The 21,140-nt window shown below is 48.4% G+C and overlaps 1 protein-coding gene across 1 annotated transcript; it reads right to left on the bottom strand.

Moving 5' to 3' along the window:
- Positions 1-780: 780 nt before the first annotated feature.
- On the bottom strand, positions 781-2,922 carry Aldh1b1 (aldehyde dehydrogenase 1 family member B1). The gene has a single exon (XM_032891203.1). The coding sequence runs from the start codon at positions 2,915-2,917 to the stop codon at positions 1,358-1,360; it is 1,560 nt and encodes a 519-aa protein (XP_032747094.1). The 5' UTR covers positions 2,918-2,922; the 3' UTR covers positions 781-1,357.
- Between the last annotated feature and the right edge of the window lie 18,218 nt (positions 2,923-21,140).

The raw sequence follows: 21,140 nt of genomic DNA on the forward strand, positions 1-21,140 counted from the left end.
CAGCGCCTCATAAAACTGGGTGGGTGTGGAGGTGCAGACCTGTAATCTCAGCACTAAGGAGGTGGAAGCAGGACACCAGAAGTTCAAGGTCATCTTTACCTACATAGAAAGTTCTGAAAAACAGAATCGTTTTGATAAGAGGTCATTGAAAAGATGACCAGAGCATAGTATTCACAAGGTGTAGCATTCACAGGCTGCGGTGTTCACAGGCTGCAGAGTTCACTGGGTGTAGCATTCACAATGAGCAATCTTTAAAACTTGGAGTGGTCTGAAAGCACCATGATCTATCACCAATAGAAGACAAGGAGACAACTGGACTTCAGCTTCTGACCTTGACCCACAGGCTTGGATTTTCCTTGATGACGATGATGACGACGACGACGACGACGACGACGACGACGACGACGACGACTACTACTACTACTACTACAACACACACACACACACACACACACACACACACACACACACACACACTTGCACGTGCACAGGCCACAAGACTGACAATAAGCAGTGAACTCTGAGGTTCGAAGATACCCAAATCCCTCCTGATAAAGTGATGTAGTAGAGGTTAGGAGGATGGCAGTGGAAGGCCCTAAATGACATGTATGGACTTGCTCTGGTTAGGAACTACAGCATTTCCCATGGGTCTTTGTGCTTACTTATTAGAGAAATAAAAAAGAAACCTAGAAACATGGGGGTGTGGGAGTGGAGATTACTACCTGGGTCCTGTCTGGGCCAGAGACAGTAAAATGTTCAGCATAAAGAAAAACTTCAATATAGATTTGCAAATGGCACACTGAGCTTATTTTAATTTTAAAAATGAAATTAATTCCCATACCCTAATTAAGTGCACAATTTGGTAGTAGATCAGTACAATTGCAAAGTTGTTCAACTGTGCCCATTGCCCAATTCTGTAACATTTTCAAAACCTCCCCAAGAGGAGCCCCATATCTGCAAGCAGTTGTTCCCTTATTCCCCCCCCCCCCGAGTCCCTGCAAACACTGATCTACATGAGGCCAGCGTCCTTCACTAACATTCTGATTTCGAGGATCGTTCAAGTTGCACCTGGACCAGTCCATCATTCCTTTTCATGGCCGGTCAATGGATTGGAACACGCCTTCTGGAACTCCTAAGGGTCCCTGGCAATAACTCCTCAGTGAGGTGGACCCAGGGATGAGATGGGCTGCACTCTGAGCCCAGCCACCAGCTCTGCTTTAAATAGAGTGGCTCTGATTGGACTACTTTACTAGTTGACACTTCTTGTAACACTTCACTGGGAACTCGGGCTGAAATCAAATTTTGGCTCGATGTCGTGGAGCTGCAGGACAGGGCTGGGCCTCCAAGGTGGCCAATCTCAGGAATTCTTCTCAGAAACCTTGATGGTGACAGTCTTCACCTCCGTGTAGGCTTTAAGCCCATCTTCCCCCAGCTCCCTGCCATTGCCGGATTCCTTAAAGCCTCCGAATGGCGTGTGGCAGGTGACGATATTGTAGGTGTTCACCCACACGGTCCCGGCTTGCAGGGCCTGGGAAAAGTATAAGGCCTTGTCCAGGTCTCGGGTGAACACAGCCGCAGCCAGGCCGTACCTGGTGTTGTTGGCTCTCTGGATTACTTCCTCGATCTTCTTGAACTTGAACAGAGGCTGCACAGGCCCAAAGATCTCCTCCCTGGCGATCCTCATGTCATCCTGAACGTCCCCAAAGACTGTGGGCTTGATGAAGAAGCCGCGCTCCCCGAAACGCTCCCCACCACAGAGAAGCTTTGCCCCTTCCTTCTGTCCAAGCCGGATGTAACCCAGGATCTTTTCAAATTGCTCCTTGTCCACCTGAGGTCCCTGTTGAGTGTCCAACTCAAAGGGGTTCCCCACTTTCCTCTTCTTGGCCTTCTCCACAGTTCTCTCGAGAAATTCATGATAGATGGACTCTTCCACGAATGTCCGGGATCCTGCACAGCAGCACTGACCCATGTTGAAGAAGAGGGCTTCGTGACACTGGTCTACGGCGTGATCCATGTCAGCGTCTGCCAGCACAATGCTGGGGCTTTTCCCACCCAGCTCCAGGGTGACTCTCTTGAGGTTGGAATCACCAGCGGCCTTCTGAATCAGGTGGCCCACCTCGGTGGAACCCGTGAAGGCGACTTTATCCACATCCATGTGCTGGGCAATGGCTGCTCCTGCAGTGGGGCCATAGCCAGTGATGATGTTCACCACTCCTGGGGGAAATCCCGCCTCCTTGATGAGGGAGGCCAAGTACAGAGCAGAAAGTGGGGTTTGCTCTGCCACCTTCATGACCACGGTGTTGCCTGTGGCGAGTGCTGGGGCCAGCTTCCAACCCTGCATGACCAATGGGAAGTTCCAAGGGATTATCTGGCCGCAGACCCCCACTGGCTCATGGCGGGTGAAGCAGAAATGTTCGCCGTCCATTGGGATGGTCTTACCATGCCATTTGTCAGCCCAGCCAGCAAAGTAACGGTATACCTTGATGACTTCATCCAGGTCCAAGACATAAGACTCCTGAAAAGGTTTCCCATTATCCAGGGTCTCCAGTGAGGCCAAGTACACTCGATCCCGTTCCACGAGATCAGCTAGGCGGTTCAGCAGCCGGCCCCGCTCTGAGGCATCCATCCTGCGCCACGGGGACCCCAGGCGGAAGGCTTCTCGGGCTGCTCTCACAGCCAGATCCACATCTGCCCGGTCACCTTCAGCCACATGCCCAATGACCTCACCTGTAGTGGGGTTCACCGTGGGGAAGGTCTTTTTGCTGACCGCATCACGCCACTCGTTGTTGATGAACAGCTGGTTGTAGCGAATCTCTGGGTTTGGGATTGGGTTTGGGAGAGCAGCCGCTGTAGAATATGAGGTGGTCCTGCCCTGGAGGCAGAGGAGCCGGGGCACCAAGAATCGGGCGTTCAGCATCCTGAGGACCTTGGAGCAGATAGAAACAAAACCAAGCTGAGTGGGAGGGAGTGAACAGAGCTACCCCGAGGCCCACTAATATGAAGGAGTGTGGCCTCCTAAAGCAGAGGTTGTGCCGGAAGAAATCTCTAGACCACGCATCATGTCCACTTCAAGTCTGGTCCACTCTTTCCCCTCTTCTAGGTCTCTATCAAATATCATCAGCTCTGTGCAACCCTTCTTGGTCTTCCTGTTGCAGTGTTTGAAAGGGACCTCTGACTCATCACTACGCTAAGGTCCACATTTCTGGATGGAAATGTAAGGTGCTAATGAGACACACCAGGCATGAACTTGTGCATGGATTGATAGGACATTTGAGGAAAAGCCCATACCACACTATGAAAATGAGGCAGAAAGCCCAATCTGTATGACAGAAGCCTGGTCCTCTGTGAACTTCTAATGTTTGAACAGCTAAACTACTCTCCAGCCCTGCTCTCTCCCCGTCGGAAATGGCCTGACCTTTAATAACCTGCCCCTGCTACAAATATGTGTTTCCGCTTAGTTCCCTATCTGGGAACATCAGAACACCAGAATCTGGAACTTCGATAACTGGCGATATAGCTCAGCTGATAAGAGTGCTTGATTAGCAGCACATCTGAAGCCCTAGGTTCGATCACCCTATGACATAAACCACATATAGGGCTCATCCCTGTGACCCTGTCACGTAGGTGGAGGTAGGAGGATCAGGAGTTCAAGGCCATCACTGGCTTCACAGTGCGCTTGAAGACAAACTCTGATACATAACAGGCTCTGTCTCAACAAACAAAAGAGACAACAAAGCAACCTCGGGACCCCTCTGGAGCTGCCCCCCGAACCTCCAAAGTATGTTTCTCAAGCTCATTCACCATGTGCTGATTTTACATGCATAAACTTTGTTGTCTCTTAGCATGTTAGTAGGGTGAGCACCTCTGAGGCAGGGATTTTTGTTGCTATCATTCTGTGCCCTGCTAGTATCTCAGACCCCAAAGGAAGGGACTCTGAGGGACCAGAACTTCTCCAAGAAGCCCCCTTCTGAGAGTGACAATACCCTGGGGCTTCAGAAGATACCCGCCCATCCAATAATTTGTATCACAGCTAAAATTTGCACATGCACACCTCCTGGCTTGTGTTTTATCTTTTCTATAAAATTTTAGCATGGCTATAGGCAAGGCCAAGAGAAAGTAAGAACTTTTCTTTACTTAGTTCTGGCCTAAACCACACATAAAGCCCTTCTCAAGCTGGATGCTCGAACCCACAGCGATGACCAAACAAACCCTTGGAGGTCCAAGGCCAGCCTGGTCTACAGCGTGAGCCTCTGCCTCAACAAAACAAACAACACAAACAATTATTAATTCCGCTCTTCCATCGGATTCATGTCTATGGTTATGTCTGGTCCTGGTGTCGACCTATGCCTGAGGCACCGTAGCTATGCAACAGGTATATGAAGTGACATGCTAAGGGAACATGGAGATTTCCACAAATGCCACTGAAGAACTGGCCTAAGATCTGAGCAAGAACTCTAGAGACCTGGGACCCAGTTCCCTCAAATATAGAGTTCCCTGGGGTGGTGTTGAATGGGGTCTTATGTGTAGAAAACCAGAGACACTCCACTCTGGTGGGCATCAGAAACCAACCTGGCAGAGCCTCCAAACCCCAGCACAGTGTGGGACAGGGGTGCAAGTCAAGCATCAGCTGAGGTGGGTCTGTTTATTGTCATCTAAAACAGCAGTGACTTTACTAAAACAACGGGATAACACGATAAAACGTAAACTTATCTAGAATTGCATAAAGGACTGTTAGCTGCTGTTTCTACTTCCTAGCTTAGTTACAGAGTTATTCTCTGGCGAGGATAGAAACACTGTGCCTTTTCTGTCTCCCTCAGAATCTTGCTCCACCCAGCAGTAAAATGTAATTGCACCAGCCTGACCCGACCCTCTGAGCCTTTTCAACCCTCTGTCCTTTGCACAGGGAAAGAAACAAAGAACTCATCCAGGAAAGGGAGGCTCCAGCCAGGTCCTTAGCCTTACAGAAATCAATGCAAGAAAAAAGCCCTCCTGGGGGAACCTGAACCAGCAGGCCTATCAGGGACGTCTGCTTTGTACAGGGATCTGCACCTTGTAACCAAGAAGCCAGGACCTGTGGGAGGGGTGGGGGAGTGGGGTCAGTCAGGTTAAAGTGGTTAAGCCTGCAGGAACTAGGGTGATCCCAGCTAACTGGGTAGCAAATTGCTCTTAGGCTCGGGACCTTCATGGGGCACAAGCAATTGCTTTGATTTTGCACATAGGAAAGTCTCTGGTCACAGGTTATCCCACTTTACAGTCTGCAGTTTACCTTCTCTCTGTAAATTCAGCAGTCTCCCTGCTCTCTGTAAATTCAGCAGTCTCCCTGCACCCCTCAGGTTGAGTAGAACAGATATTGATGGCTACTCTAGAGGGGACCACAGAGGTTCAAGTACAGTACTCTCTCATCCTTGAATTCCCAAAGGCCTAGCTTTGCGGCTCCTCCCGAATATCAGATACTCAGTGCCCACCGAGTCAAAGGCCTGCAGTCAGGCCCCGGAAACACCCACTTAAGCGAAGAGAGCTCCGGTCCTAGCCTTTTAAGCGAAAAGAGCTCTCCATTTATGGCCAGTGGCTCTCGCGCCCGATAGGAACAAGATGGGAAGATTTGGAAGGTTCTGAGTTCTCCCAGCCCCTCCAGTGTCTCCCCGATAGGAAGCGGCGTGCAAAGGGCCCTGCAGTGCATCCAGGAGAGACCCGCCATTCCGGGACCGAAGGGGTGGCGTACGCTAGCATGGGGGAGGGCGATGGTAGCTACCTGTGGCGGTCTGGGGCTCAGGCTCCGAGTCGTGCTCAGGCTCAAATTCTGGTATCAGCTTTCTCCGGTCCTTTCAGAAGCTGTGTGGACCCGCCTCCGTGCTAGGCAGCCAATGTGGTTCCGTCACCAGCTAAGCTCCGCCTGCTCCCGGCACGGCCCACCACTGAGGGATCTCAGCTCAGCACCCTGATTTCCCCCATCCTACCATCTTAGGTCCAGCACCTGCACCTTCCAGAGGTTTTGATGGGATTCACCTAGGGTACGCAGCTCAAGTCTGAGAGACTAAGGCAATCAAAAGAGGGGCCCAGAGAGGGTCAGGGTTTTCCTAGGATCGCAAGTCAGGCTCCATCCTGGAGACCCTTCTTTTAAATATCAACCATTTGCAGACCTTGTTGGAAGAGCATCAGCTGATCAGAATTTTTGAGCCTGTTTGACTAAGACGGTACCGAAAATTCTTGTTCTGAGAATCATGAGCAGATCGGCTACACTTCAAACAAAATGGGCTATGTTGTTTATAAAGTCTACACTGACCATCGATCTCTGCTTTCGAACTGAGGGTGGACAGTTGGGCTAAGACACAGAGGGTTTTGCAGGAACTGAAGATTTTAAAATATCATGCATTTTAAAAAACCAGCCTGAAGTGCAGTCCGAAAGACAGCGGAAGTGACCCCCATGGAGAAAGGTTGGAGGCTGTATCCTGTGAAGACCCCTGGATGTGTTAGGTAGCTAGTAACAGACTAGTGGATTTGAAGGATGCCACCCTCATAATCAATGCCTTATAGCACTGAATCTGAAACCGCGGGGCTTTATTACTGATCAAAGGAGTATGAACTTGTCATAACTGTAATCCCAGGTAGGGCTATAACATGCTGTATTGTCTTGGGTGGAGGCGTCGTTAATAGATCACTATCTAAACAACCCTCTAACAGGATTATTGCCAGCCTTCATGCTTCCTGGTTAAAAAAACAAAACAAAACAAAACAAACAAACAAAAAAAGACATAGAATTCTCCCTTACTTTAAGAATGAATTCAAATCGACCTGTCAATCACCCAGACAGAAAGCTCAGAAACCTCAGAAACGCCTGCCTGCTCTAGAGAAAGCCTACCCAGAGGTGGTCAGCACAGTGGTCTCTGACTGTCTGCTCGTCTGTTCTCAAGTAGTCCCTTTGGCTAGTGTGCAATCCCCTAATGCTCAGTGATAAACTCTACCTACACTCTGTGTGTCTCTTCTAGATCTTTCCATGGGAGTCACAGAACTAGGGAGCCCAAGGGAGGCTGAGGTAAGATCCTGGTCACTGACAAACCTGGAGTATTCACTCTTTAGAACTCAAGAAACGGAGTATATATATCAAGTCTCTGAAAGTCGGGATCAAGCAGGGTCTGTGGAGTGCCAGAGGTCAAAGCCAGACCAGTGAGGGGGAGTTACGGGACATGAGAAAAATATCTTGGTAAAACACAGTAGGGGCTGGGTATGTGTCTCACCTAGTACTGGGGAATGTAAGTACAATCCCCAGGGAGGAGACGCAACCCAGAAATGCCCCCAACGCTGAGGAATTAACCTGCTTAAGGACCTCCTAGGTTAAAGTTTGACCCTGAACTATGCAGCAGAGGAGGATTTAAAGGAAGTAAAGGTTAGTACATGCTTTTTATCTAAGTGAAGACATTCAGTGAGACACACACAGGGAAAGGACCCAAGTGTGGATATTGGGCTTCCCAAGAAAGTCTTGCTTAGCTAGGTGTCTTTACTATGGCCATAGATGGATGGATGGGTAGGTGACAGACAGACAGACAGACAGACAGGCTCTGGTTTCTAAGTAACCTTGTTCAAAGTATATAATTTACAAGAAGGCAAAAAGAATCGTAAAAGGTTTTAAATTAGGTTTTTAGGTTTTTATTTTTTTTTTAAGTTTAAAATATGAGCTGGTCTTCTTATTGACCTTGACTTGAAGAATTTCCCTCTGTAAGGGAAACCATCAGGTGGTTTTAGAAGAGGCATGGCTCAGATCTAGAGATGAGAAGGCTGGGCTAAGAGCTACGACACTCAAGGCCATGGACATCCCAGCCCAGCAGAGTTCTAGGCTGTTTTGAGCATCCTGTTTGAGAGTCTCCAGGAAAACAAGCACCACCTCTGTAGGCAGTCTGGGTTTTGTCAGGTTGTGTCTTGACTCTCTGCCAGCCTGTCACAAACTAGATCCCAGGGGGAGTGGCTTCTGCCTCTGGCCACCATGCTCTCTTAACTTCCCATCTTTCTACCCTTCCTCACACACAACCAACCAAAACAAAGCTGGCTTAGGGTGGGAAGGGCTGCCTTAAAAGGTGGGTGCTCTCCACATTGGAGGAGAATGAGGAGTCACAGACATCCCTAGGGACAGACATCAATTCGCCAGAAACTTACAGGAAGGAACATCAAATAAGGATCAGTTAGGCCAGGGGCTCCCAAACTCAGCCATGGGTCACAGAACTGTAGAACTAGAGTTTCATAAAGGGTAATCATTATCAGAGCCCGGACATGCAGGGCCGGACGTGCCTGAGGGAGAGCCAGAGATAGGACTTGCCAGACCAGCTATCAGCCCCAAGGACACTGACCATCTGTAGCCACCCTCTCCCCTTCCTTCACTCCCCAGAAGTGAGTCATCCCCCTGAGTGAGATGAGCCACCCTACCCACGCTGCTGAGCTGCTAGATAGCACGTACTCCCTGCTGATGTAATTTCACGCTGAAAGTAACTGTGCACCATTTGAATTGACCAATCATGTGTAACCTCACGAATGCCCCTAACCTCCCCTATATAAACCCCCGAGTTTGGAAGCTCGGGGTCGATTCCTCTGTCTCCTGTGTGAGATACGTATCGACCCGGGATCCCGCTAATAGGGATCTCGTTAATAAAAGCTACCTCTTGCTGTTACATCAAGACTGGCTACTCGTGATTCCTGGGGGCACCCCACCCCGCGATTGGAGTGAGAGACACGGCTCCCCGTTTAGGGGTACGCTCTTTCAAGAACTGCATCGGGAAATGGAGCAAATAATTATCACCAAGGCAAACCTTCAGAGATTCAACATCTCTAGGTGTGGGCGAGAGCCAAGGATTTCTTTTAACTCTCCCCATAGACGTCTGATGTTTAGATGAGTAGCTTAGAAAATATGGGCGGGCCCAAGAGTTCTTTGTGCATCCTGTAAGTACACCATAATGTTTCAGAAAAAGACTTCTGTGAATGTTTTGTGTTTAAATTCCATCCAGCACCCCTGCCCCAAACACTTCATAAACTCGCGGGCATCGGAATCCACCAAAGCGGTTGGTTCTGTTGTAAAAAGCATTAAACAAATTTCAGAAACAGGAATCTTTTTTCCTTGCATTTTTAATTAGTTTTTAAATTAATACAATGAGAACTTAAGAAAGGCAAACGGCTTCAAGATCAAAATCAAAAATAAAACGCGATAAAAATAGCTAGATTTGTGCAAAAAGAAAAATTTAAAAAGTAAAAGAAAAAAATGTGGAAAAAAAACCCAAAAGGAATAGCTCAAGATTCTCAGTAGCATCGTGAACTGAGAGGAGACACCTCTGGAAGGACGTCCGCGGTTCTTGACGACATAGCCGGGAATTTAGGATTTCTCGTGCCCTGTCAGATGCTAAGGAAGCAGGCTGTCAGACTTACACTTCCTGGTATGGAGATGATGACCTCGAAGCGGATGAAGACAAAACATGAATTAGTTCTGCACAGGACTGGCCATTTTCAGAGATTATCGATTTACTTTAATAAAAACCCTGTAACAGGTATTGGGCCCGGAGCCACCGACACTGTCTGGGTGACAGGACTGACGGAGAAAAAGTAAACTAACAGAAGCCTCTGGGGGTTTATTGCACAAGAGACTGAGGGGGAGGTGCGCTGGGTTGATGCAGGGAGGGGAGCGATTTCCTCGGCCTTTTAGAGCCTTATATGTCCAGGAAGAAACTGAAGATTCCAGCTCTGAGGCTCATGGGTAGATCAGAGTCCAAAGATAGAAGACAGGAACGCCGCGGAATGATCCGCGCTGGCACCTTCATTCTCTGAATCGGAATGAAGATGAGCAACTAGGCCAAGGGATTCTGCAATGACTGGAAACTTTAAAATAAAAATGGTTTTAAAACTCCAGAGGGGCCTCCCCTTCTCCTGGAAGAAGGGGAGGGAGGGTGCAGGGAAGGGATGTGTGGGTAGGACTGGGAGAAGAGGGAGGGGGGCTTTGATCAGAACATAAAGTGGATTACTGGAGTTCAGCTCCAGTCCAAAGCCCACCCGCCCCAGGACGAGGTGTGACGTCGGCATGTGACGTCGGCACAGTGAAGGAGATGACCACCAGCTTGTTGTACAAGAGATGGCCCCCAATAGCTCGAGCTATTTCATTTCAAAGTCATAAACCATACAGCTTTATTTCCTCAAACATGTTCCAAGAAAACAGATCACAACTCTCTGAAGATTTTTTATTAATAAGTTTCTTTCCTCACACGCTTTATTTTCCCCCAGGCAGATATTTAACCTTATGGGTTCATAATTAAACACAGCTCTCTGAACATTGTGGTTAGCCCAGTGTCTTAAATACCCACTACAAATTTTTATCCGAATCTACACCGATAGCATCTTTATTTCTGTCTTGTACAACTATGACCAAAATAAGAAAATGTATTCTGGGGTTGGGGATTTAGCTCAGTGGTAAGGCCCTGGGTTGGTCCCCAGCTCAAAAAAAAAAAAAAAAAAAAAAAAAAATGTATTCTGTTGGAACAACAGCCGGTTGACTCTTGGCCAACCTTTTCTATTTTCTAACTACTTGAGGTTTTGGCACCTGCAGAGATGAGTTCCTTCTTCCTGAGTTAATCTAGTCATGTTCGTGTGTGTTCATTAACCTCCCGAATCCATTCTTGCAAGGGCTACTCTGTGAGTCGGCAGCGTGCATCCTGTGCTTTCCTGAAATTGCGTGATTTCTATTCTGTTCTTCACAGAACCAGAACTTTCTTGAAGTTTTTAGTGAGTTCTATTATCGTCTTTTCAACCCCATATTTTTTTTTAAATAAATCCACCTTAGAACCACTAGGAAATGTCTATTGTTAGTATTCTGTCTAAGCTCCACCCCCACAGCTACTTGACAACAGCCTGGTATGCTCCGCCCCACAGTTACCTGGCAACAGTCAGGTTTGCCTGACACTAGTATAAGGGGCTTCTTGCCCCCCTCCTCATTCTCTTGCTCTCTTCTCTCCTCTGCTCTCTTGACCTCCTCCTCTTTGTCCCCTCTCTCCCCATTCCCCACCCCCTTCCCTCCACGTGCTCATGGCCGACCTTTACCCCTCTCCTCTTCTACCCTTCTTCTCTCATTAAACCTTTCCACGTGGAACCATGTTGGTTTGGTGTGGTCTGCTGGGATGCGAGCCAAGTTTTCTATCCCAACATCTATTATGCTGTTACCACATCCAGCACAGACAAAGAGATAGAAAAAGCTACCAAGAGCGTTCACAGGGTTGCACTAGAGGAAAGGGATCACCTCACAGCCAGTCCCAGGAAAGGCAGCCCGGGTTGCAGATTTGGCTACCTTGTTCTATGCCAAGAATACAGGAGCTTCTAGTAGGATATTTCCTGAGAGGAGAGCCATCCACAAAACACTCAGACGCTGCTCCCTGGAACAGTTTCCTCCAGTAAATAAATCCATTAATTAGGGGAAAGCATCTAGAAGTATGGTGCCTCACACTTTAATCCCAGCACTCTGGAGGCAGAGGTTGGTGGATCTCTGTGAGTTTGAGGCCAGACTGAGCTCCATAGCTAGCTCTAAGTCAATCAGGTCTACTATTGAACCCCTGTCTCAAAAAATTTTAAAAAAATCAGTCACATACATATATATATATATATATATGTGTGTGTGTGTGTGTGTGTATTTTCACTCTTAATCGAAGCTTACACTCTAAATATGACCAAGATCTGAATGTTGTTGGTTGGCTCTTTGTCATAGACAGTTCCTTTCCTGCCGGCCTTCTCTCCCTCTGCACCGCACTTTTCACAGTTGAGGAATGTTAAGAGCCAGATGGGCGGGAGACTGCCTGAGGTCACCAAGGGCTTACTGTGCAGTTCATACGAGAAGGGAGTCTGTTGAACAACATATAAAGGACACGGCCAAAAGACAGAGTCATCAACAATGTGGGTTTCCACCCACATCCCTGGGAGTCCCTGAAGAGCGGCTGGTCCCAGACTACAGACAGCAGAGGACATTGGGGATGGCTTCCCTATTATTCTACATTTCCTGGAAACATCTTGTTCTTTATTTCCCAGCCACCCCATGACTTCCATATATTAAGTCTAATTTCCTGAACTAAATCTCAGTCAAAATACTTATTGTGGGTCCTCTTTTCCAGAAGACAAGCTAACTGTACTGGAGTTTGAGCAAAGGTCAAGGGATAGGATAACAAGGGAATGATAAACAGGAAGGATATCTAACTGCACACTGGAACTGAGAGGGCCTGGCCTTCAGTCCTCAGCCATGTCTTCCACTGGCTTAGTAACCCAAAATCTACCGTCATTGCTGCCTCGGCTGTGCTAGGGAGAAGACCCACCACCCAGCCACAGCTAGGCTCCGGCCAGCATGCATGCTTGCTCTCCCCTTAGCAGGTTTGTGGCGCTTGATGTTGTCCTTTAACCTATATATGTTCCTAATGCTTAACAATTAAAGACAGCTCACATTTAAAACATACAATCTAGGGCTAGGGAGACGGCCCGCTGGTAAGATCACTTGCTGTTTTTGCAGAGGACCCAGGCTCAGTTCCCAGGATGCTCATAGACCCCTACCTTCAGTTACAACGGATTTGACATCCACAGGATACATATACATATGCTTATACTGGCCAAACTTTGAATCCCTGGAGCCATAAAATAATGGAGGTATGCTATATTATACAAGCATGTGAAATAAAATAAAAAGAAATGCTTAATGTAAATTTGTAGTTGTGCTTGAAAATTCGGAAGTTCTGGACAAGAACATACACTCTCACATGGAATGGCTAATCAGCTGACCCACCCACCCACCCACCCATCCATCCATCCATCCTCAAGACAAGAGCTCATGTAGTCTAGGCTGGCCTCAGCTTGTTATGTGGCTATGGATGACTATGAACTTCTGATTTTCTTGCTTTTACCTCCTAAGTCCTGCCACAGTTGCCAGCTCAGATGTCTGTTTAAATAAAGCCTTCACTTCAGATGGCTGAAAGGCCTCCCTCTAGCCTTTTGTGCCACACCAGGTTCACTAATATGGAAGATAAGGTAACATTCCCTAAACACCTTATGGTGTCCCTAATCCTTGACAACCAGAAGTAGATTACGTGACATACTAGAGGGGACTTTGCAGCTAGTGATCTTGAGGTGAATGGATGACTATGAATTGTGTAGGTAGTCTCCTGGGTCCCTATGGAAAGGAATCAGGATCAGAGTGCTGTGGAGACAGAAGTGATGGGAGTGGTACAGTCACCAGCTATCTTCGTGAGTAGCTGGAAAAGATGGACCAGATTCTCCTCCAGGGTCACCAGAAGAAACTTGGCTCTGCCAGAACCTGCATTTTTACCCTAGTGAGAAGGTGGCCAAACTTTGGAGCCCTAGAAATATAAAATAACCAAGGGTCAGTGTATTAAACTATTGATTTCTCAGAACCATTAGGAAACTAAGACAATGACACAGTCATAGGGCTTGCAGACATCTTAGCTCATGGCCTGACTGCAGAGTAAGGCAGATGCTCAACAGAGTTCTATTGTGTGAACACACCATGATTATGGTGGGCAGCCTTTATTTTGATTGTCCAACATATCTCTTTTCTTCTGGAAATAGTGTTCCCCTTTATCCTAGGCATATATTTGGTGAGACTGTCACATCCTACAGATTACGGGTAACTTGTTAAAGTTTTCCATCTGCATTTATAACCTACCCCCCAGCAGTGCCATTGCTTAAGGACAAGCAAGGGCTAGAGAGGGAGAAGAGACCTGACACATGGGTCTTGAAGTGGGAGGAGCCAAGCTTCATTCAAGGGACTGAAGGAAGACAGTTGTGGTAGAATCCAGAAAAAAAGAGGTCAATGCTTGTAGAAGAGGAGGGGACCAGACCATATAGGGCTCTGGAGTCACAGAGCTCTCACTTGTGGCCCTACCCTGGAGGAGCCCAAAGGACACTGGTAAAGCTGAGCAAAACTAAAGAAATGAAATAACCTATGAGACAAATTATTAATTCCTTAGCTCACTGCTGTAACAAAAATACCCAAAAAACAAGAGAGGAGAGAAGTCTATTTTGGCTCTGAGAGCAGATAGAACCCTCAATGAAGGGTCCCCTCCAACCCACTTCCTCCAGTTAAGCCCTATTCCAAAAAGGATCTACAACCTCCCCAGGTAGCATCACTATCTGGGCTTTGAGTGTCCACACACGAGCCTGAGTTTCATATTCTGATTGGAACACTCCGTCTGTGTGAGCAGAAGGACCCTGAGTCCCTTCCTGGACCCCTTGGAGACAATGACCGTGATGGCTATTCCTGGTTGTCAACTTGACCACGTGTATGGTTGTGTAAGACCCTAAAGTGGAGGGACGCGCCTGTGAGGGACGTTTGCTTAATCTGAAGTGCAAAGATGCACTTCTAATCTAGATGCTTGAGGTGGGAAGACCCACCTCTAATCTGGGCCATGTCTTCCACTTGAAAGCTATACAAGGACATAGAAGAAGGAAGCTGTTAGCCTACTTCTTCAGGATCCAGGTGTTTACCAAAGGACCAGCTGAGACATTCAGCCTCACGGATTGAGCAACTGCTGGATTCTTGGACCTTTTGTGTATAGGAAGTCATTGTTAGATTAGCTGGACCACAGCCTGTAAATTATCCTAATGCATATCATATACATATGATAACTATATTATACACACACACATGCACACACACGCACATACACACATACACACATGAACACACACACATGCACACACACATACACACATGCACACAGACACACACATACACACACACACATGCACACACACATGCACACACACATGCACACACATATAAATGTCAGGTATTAGGACGCTAATACAGCGACCTTCCAGCTGAGCCGTCTATCAGTTGGAATCCACTCAGATGCGCACCATTTACCAATGGTTCTCTGCTGGGCTCTGTGTTTCTGTGCCCTGGACAGCTTTTGGAAACATGGGCACCTGGTTTCTTGGTTGCGTTGTTAAACTCCTCTGCAGATTCCATGGTGTAGCCAGGCTTGTCAACTACTGACATAGGTCAAAGCCACCAAAAAAAGATGGGCATCTCTATGTCATTGGGAAGAGGTTCAAAGGTGGGTCATCCAGAAACTCACCCCCAACTCTGAGAGCAGAGTATCAGAAAGGAGGAGGGAGAGCAAGCAAATTATCCCGCCTGCTGAATGTGTCTCTTGCTAGTTCTTTAGGTGAATGTGGGATTCCATCATGGCACCAGGGCAGCAGCCGTGGAGAATTAGTGGTTCTGGCAGTTGATGGGCACAGAGGGGCTCATGGACTGCTTCTAAATGTGAGGACATTTAAACTTCTTCACAAGAAATATGAAAAAATAAAAATGAAGTTTATGTCCCCCAAATGTGTACTTTTGTTCATAGATCTGTTACGTTTGTGAGTCTGTGGTTGTGCTTGAGGGCGGGGGTATCCGGTCTTTATTTAAACCTAAAATAAACTTTTGAGCAGCAATGACTGAATAGACAGAAATGGTATGCAGGGCAGGCGGCTGGCTGGGTGTCGGAGCATGGGCCCTGGTCCCCACAGCAGCCTCAGTCTTCAGCTTCTTCATCACGGTGAAAACAAGGGACAAAGGGCCACCAGACCCCGGATCCAGCAAGATGGAGCTGTTAACAAAAGTTCATTGCAGGCTGAGCCCTGAGGTCAGACACCTTGAACCCTGTACATCTGCTGTTTGTGAAACCCTGTCCGTTGACTTTCCCATCCTGTTATCAGGGGCTGTTAAGGCCATGGTTGAAGTACAAAGTGTTGGCAGGGACCCAGCGTATCTATCTTCACACATCTGCTGATTGGGCTGGCCTGAAACACTGCCCAGTCTCTAATGACATTCCCAGAGCCTTTTGGATCCAGCAGAGCTGAAGTGGAGGTGACAGCAGAAGCTGTAAGTGGCAGCTCAGAATGTCCTTCCCTTCCGCTGTTTCCAACTAGCTCCTTCTGGTTCAAAGACCATCGCTTCAATCCATCCCCTACCAAACCTAGTAGCTTCCAAATTAGCAAGCATCTGCCATCCCGAAGCTCCTGCCACTGCTGGTGTGTCTACGCTGGGCCCTGAGCCAGGCCTTGGCCGTGCAGAGATGGAGCCCGTCCTCAGGTGGCTCCCAGATAAGCAGAGAGACAGACACGGAAATCATCATGTTTCTCCCTGTGTGTGAGAAAGCCCAGGGGTGCCAAGAGAGCGGAGAACTGGGAAGTGAGACCAAAACCACAACACCAAGCTTGGCGCAGTCAGGGAGAAGGCTTTCTGGAGGAGGGGAGGCTGCAGCTGAATCTGGGAAACTGAATGGGGAGAAGACAGAGCTACACAGAGGGCCAGAGGGAAGAGGGAGCTTGGAGGCTTGGAAGAAGGAATCACACACTACTCCTGGCTGAATGGGGTGGAGACATAAGAGATCCCCGGCTGGGACAGTAAAAAAAAGAAAAAAAAAAAAAAAAGCAGATTGTAAAGGGTCTCATGTGTCAAACCGAGGGTCATGCTGGTAGGAGGTGAGGGTTGGGTTCATCTCTGAGTATCAGAGAGCCCAGTAGCCATGGCTAACTTCAGAAAGGAAGTTATTGAAATATTGGGCTTATTGAAATAAGCCCAAAGCAGGCGTAAGTGGCAGAAGCGTAATGATTAGAGAACACATGTCCCCTTTCCTGCTCCCTGTGCTGTTGTTCTTAGTGGTGGGCACTGTCTTCATGATCCAGAACAGCTGCCCTGCTCACCTCCCCAGAGGCAGGATGCAGGAGGAGTGGGAAGCCAGCAAATCGCACAAGCCAACTGCTCCAAAGGAGACACGGTCACTCAGTACGGCCAGACACCCTTACTTCCTTCTCACTAGCCAGAACGTAGTTGCAGGCTTTGCATAGCCATAAAGAAGGCTGGTCACCGGCTTCAGCTAGCAGAGGACACTGAGGACCACAGAGGAGAGAGTTAGCCCCTGAGTGGTACCTCTGACGATTGGTACTGCCCGCCACGCTTTAGAAGCGCCAGGCAAGCTATGGAGACAACTGACCTAGTGCCGAGTGTCACCTCATCAAACCCCACTGCCAAGCTCCCTGGCACGGTGGCTCCACCAGAGAGAGACACTGTCCCCAAAGGAGTCTCATGACCCCTAGCCTTGTAGATTCGGAAGTGGATCCAGGAGCCAAGGGGCCGTGAGATCTCCTGGGCCGACCCTGCCACGGTGGAGATGTGGAGTCTGAGGCCCGGTGAATTATCCTGCTACTGTGATAAAATACCCCAACAAAAGTCACTTCAGGAAGGAATGGTATCTTCTGCTTCACGTCAGGAAGCAGAGGTGGAGGTAGATGTCCTCAGACTGCCCTCTTTCTGGTTCACACAGACCATTAGGGTGTGTCTTCCCATCTCCTTTACCCTAATCTGGAAAATCTCCCACAGACGGACATGCCCAGAGATTTGTTTCCAAGCTGATCTTAAAAGTCCCATCAAATTGACAAGACTGACCTCCGCTCAGGGGTGGGGGTGGGGCATCACGAAGGAGGGTCTGGACTGTGCCCTCCAGGTGCAGTTTATTGATCAGTCCCTGAGGCTAAGTGTGATGTTTAAACAACCCTATTGAAATGTCAGCATCTGGGTGAAGCGTCAGCTGCAGAATGGATTGCCCCAGGTTTAGAATAACTTACGCACTTGCCGTGGTTCATCTGTTCACCTAGGTTACGGATCACGGACTATTTCTTCCTCGGCATGTTGGGTGTGGCAGAGGAGAGAGAGACCCACAGAGGAAAGTGACAACTGTGAGGTGTCTGAAGGGGCCTGGTCATCTGGGTCCTGGGCTAACGGCCTCACTGTGTGATCTGTCACTCTCATGGCAAGACAGTGGGATGCATTTCAGATGCAAATAAAATCTTACTCAGAAGGCTGACATCGGCCTCGGTGAGACAAGACACTTGACCCCATTCCCTGGTGGCTCCTGAGAGGTCAAGGGGCTCTCAGTTTCTCCTCCTTCCCAGCTCTTCCCCTGGACCGAAGAAGCCTAGGAACATGGAGGAGGAGAAGGAGGAAGAGGGGGAGGGAGAGGAGGGGGAGGAGAAGGGGGAGGAGGAGAAAGAGGAGGAGAAAAGGAGGAAGAGGAGGAGGAAGAGGAGGAGGAGGGGGAGGAGGGAGGTGGAGGGGGGGGAGGGGAAAGAGGAAGAGGAGGAGGAGGGGGGGAGGGGGAGGAGGAAGGGATATATGGGGAGGTAGGGAACCAAGCAGGCCTCTGCCAGGTGAGGTGGGAATGGTTCACTGTGCTGGAGGACAGAGTTGGGCCACGCTGTCCCCCCAGGGCCAACTTCTCCAACCAAAGCGCCTTTCTAGGGGAGAGGTTGGGGAAGAGTGAGGGGTTAGAACAGCCTAGTTCTGCTGTGGAGGAACAAGCCCCTGGAAACTGGCTCCTGGCAGGGCTGGGGAACCGCAGCCGGGGGAGGCCCAGTGCCCGACCTAGAGGAGGTTCTGTCCACACTGAATCATGGGATATCTTACCCCGACTAGTGAGCCACAGAAGCCAGCGCCTGGTCCTTGTGTCTGTCTGCCACACTGGGCCGGGATTTACTCTATCTTTTTATTAGTTTGTTTTGAGTGTCTTTTAGACTTGTTTATTTTGTGTGTATAAATGTTTTGTCTACGTGTGTGTCCATGCCGGCGCCTGAAACCCAACAAAGTCAGAAGAGGATGGTCAGATTCCAAGGAAGTGAAGTTACAGAAGGCTGTGAGCCACCTTGCGGCTACTAGAGGTCCCCTGCAAGAACTATCTGAGCTACCTCTCCAGGCTCCTTATTTTATTTTTAATATTTTCAAGGTCAATGTATTTATTTGAGATAGGCTACATGCAAGTGTCACAGCAGTGTGAGGGGTTCAGGGGACAACTTGTAGGGGTCAGCTCTCTCCTTCCACCATGTGAGTTCCAGGGTTCAAACTCACGCTGTCAGACTTGGTAGCAAGTGTGTATTTAGCCACTGGGCCATCTTAGCAGCTCTGAGGCTTCAGTCCTTTGCGTGCTGGTTATGTGGAAGGTTAGGGGTAGAGATAGAGGGCTGGGGTGTGAGCTGGCGAGGAGCTGCGTCTCAGAACTCAGACACTGGCTGCTTAACCTTCATGGTAATGTACCTATCTGGCTATAGAGGCTCTTTCTAGCTATAAGGAATCCCTACCTGGCCATTTGTGACTTGAGGTTCCTTGCAGGGATGAGAGGACTTATGGGAAATTAACAGTACCATCATAGACATCCACCCCCTCATCTCCCACCCCACCACTGCTCACCATCACCCCCTACACACACATACACCCACAGCATGGCAGATTATAGGGAAGCCAAGAAGAACAGGCCTGCCCTTGGCCAGGCAGAAAGCCCTGGTGGGCAGGAGAGTAAATCCACAGCCAAGCCAAGGCATCTGCCGCCTTGGAGGTGCAATTACTGCCTGCTGGGGACAGATCAACGCCTTTAATAGACATGTTTACTTAACAGGCTTCACGGTGCCCAGAGGGACGGAGTGGATCTTTCAATCTTGTTTTGCAGTACAAGGAAAATGGAAGAGGAGGGGTAGAGAGGGCTTGGACAGCTCTGAGACTGAGGGAGGAGGCATCCCCATATTACGCTCAACCAAAACACATCCTGGACCACAGAAGCGGGAGAAGGGCACACACAGGTTTGCTAAATAAACAGAGCTATGCATTCACCCATACTGTCTTCTTATGGTCATCGTGTTGTGGGGCCTTCACTAGAGAAGACTTCACGTGGATTTAAGCCAGTAGAGGGTCTTTATTAGTTTTACCAAGTGTTCAGAATCTTAGTGTAGCACTCAATTCTCAGGATGAGCTTTTAAGCACAGAGACCATGTTCTGAGCTGCTGTACTTCAGTTAACAAGAACAGTTAGCCAGAAGTGGAACTACAGAAGCTAAAAAGCAAGCTTAGTACATTAGGGACTTTCTCAGAGCCATGAACTCTGATGGATTAGGTGTTTGTTTTTATTCTGGTTGGTGGTTCTGTCTACATGCCGAGTTTTACAACCTGAATGGCACTTCCATTGTGGAGTTGGTTGGGACACACAGGCTGTCTCAGGCCCTGGCTGCACATTACAATCGCCTGAGGGCACACATAAGCCATTGGCACCTAAGCCCCACACAGACCACATGACTGACTCTCATTGCACCCAGCAATGGTAGGTATGGAATCTTCAGAGAGGAAGAGGAGGAGGAAGAAGAAAAAGATGGGGTTCTGTGACTGGACTGATAAATAGTGGACACATTAAGAAGTGTTTTTAGAAAGATCAGGAAGTGTTCTTATAGCTGTGGCCTTTCCCTTCTTTCACACAACTAGTGATTAGCGAATCCAGGCCCAGAGAGAGCTAAAAGCAGAGTAAGAACAAACCCAGCCGAGATTCCCCTGCCACCTAGAGGTGGATGGCAGCTTGACTACTGTCACATTGCATGAAGTCCCATTTCTCTATCCAGAGAAAGAGTGACCCCTGTCAGGTAGCCTAAGTTACACGTGTCCTGTCCCTTTTGTTTTGGTCATGAAGCATAGGCCACGCATAGGCCTATGTGACATTTAAGTGACGTATAGGCTGTGACGGTTGTTTTTTACTGTCAACGTGGCAGGACCTAGAGTCACTTAGGAAGAGAAAAATCTCAATTAAAGAATTGCCTTGGTCAGATTAAGCTGTGGCCTTGTGAAAGACTGTCTTTATTGAGGATTGATGTGAGAGGACCCAGCCCACTGTGGGCGGCACCACCCCTACACCAGTGCTCCTAGGCTGTATAAGGATTTAGTTGAGCATGAGCCAGTATACATTGCTATAAGTGATATTCCTTCATGGTTTCTGCTTCAGTTCCTGCCTTGACTTCCCTTAATGATGGACCATGACCTGGATGTACATGCTGAAATACCCATTTCTCCTCTAAGTTACTTTCAGTCACAGTGTTTTGTCACAGCAACGGAGAAGCCAACTAGGACAGACCGTTTCTTCAACATGCAAAACCTTCCCTTCCCTCAGGATAATTTTATTTTTCAGATTTATTTATTTAATTTTATAGGTACAAGTGTTTTGCCTACATGTGTGTGTATATTTCATGTGTTCCCGGTGCTATGGTAGCCAGAAGACTGCACCTGCATCTCCTGGAACTGGGATCGCAAATGGTTGTGAGCCACCC

This window comes from Rattus rattus, chromosome 1, assembly GCF_011064425.1.
Source record: "Rattus rattus isolate New Zealand chromosome 1, Rrattus_CSIRO_v1, whole genome shotgun sequence".
Classification (NCBI taxonomy): Eukaryota; Metazoa; Chordata; class Mammalia; order Rodentia; family Muridae; genus Rattus; species Rattus rattus.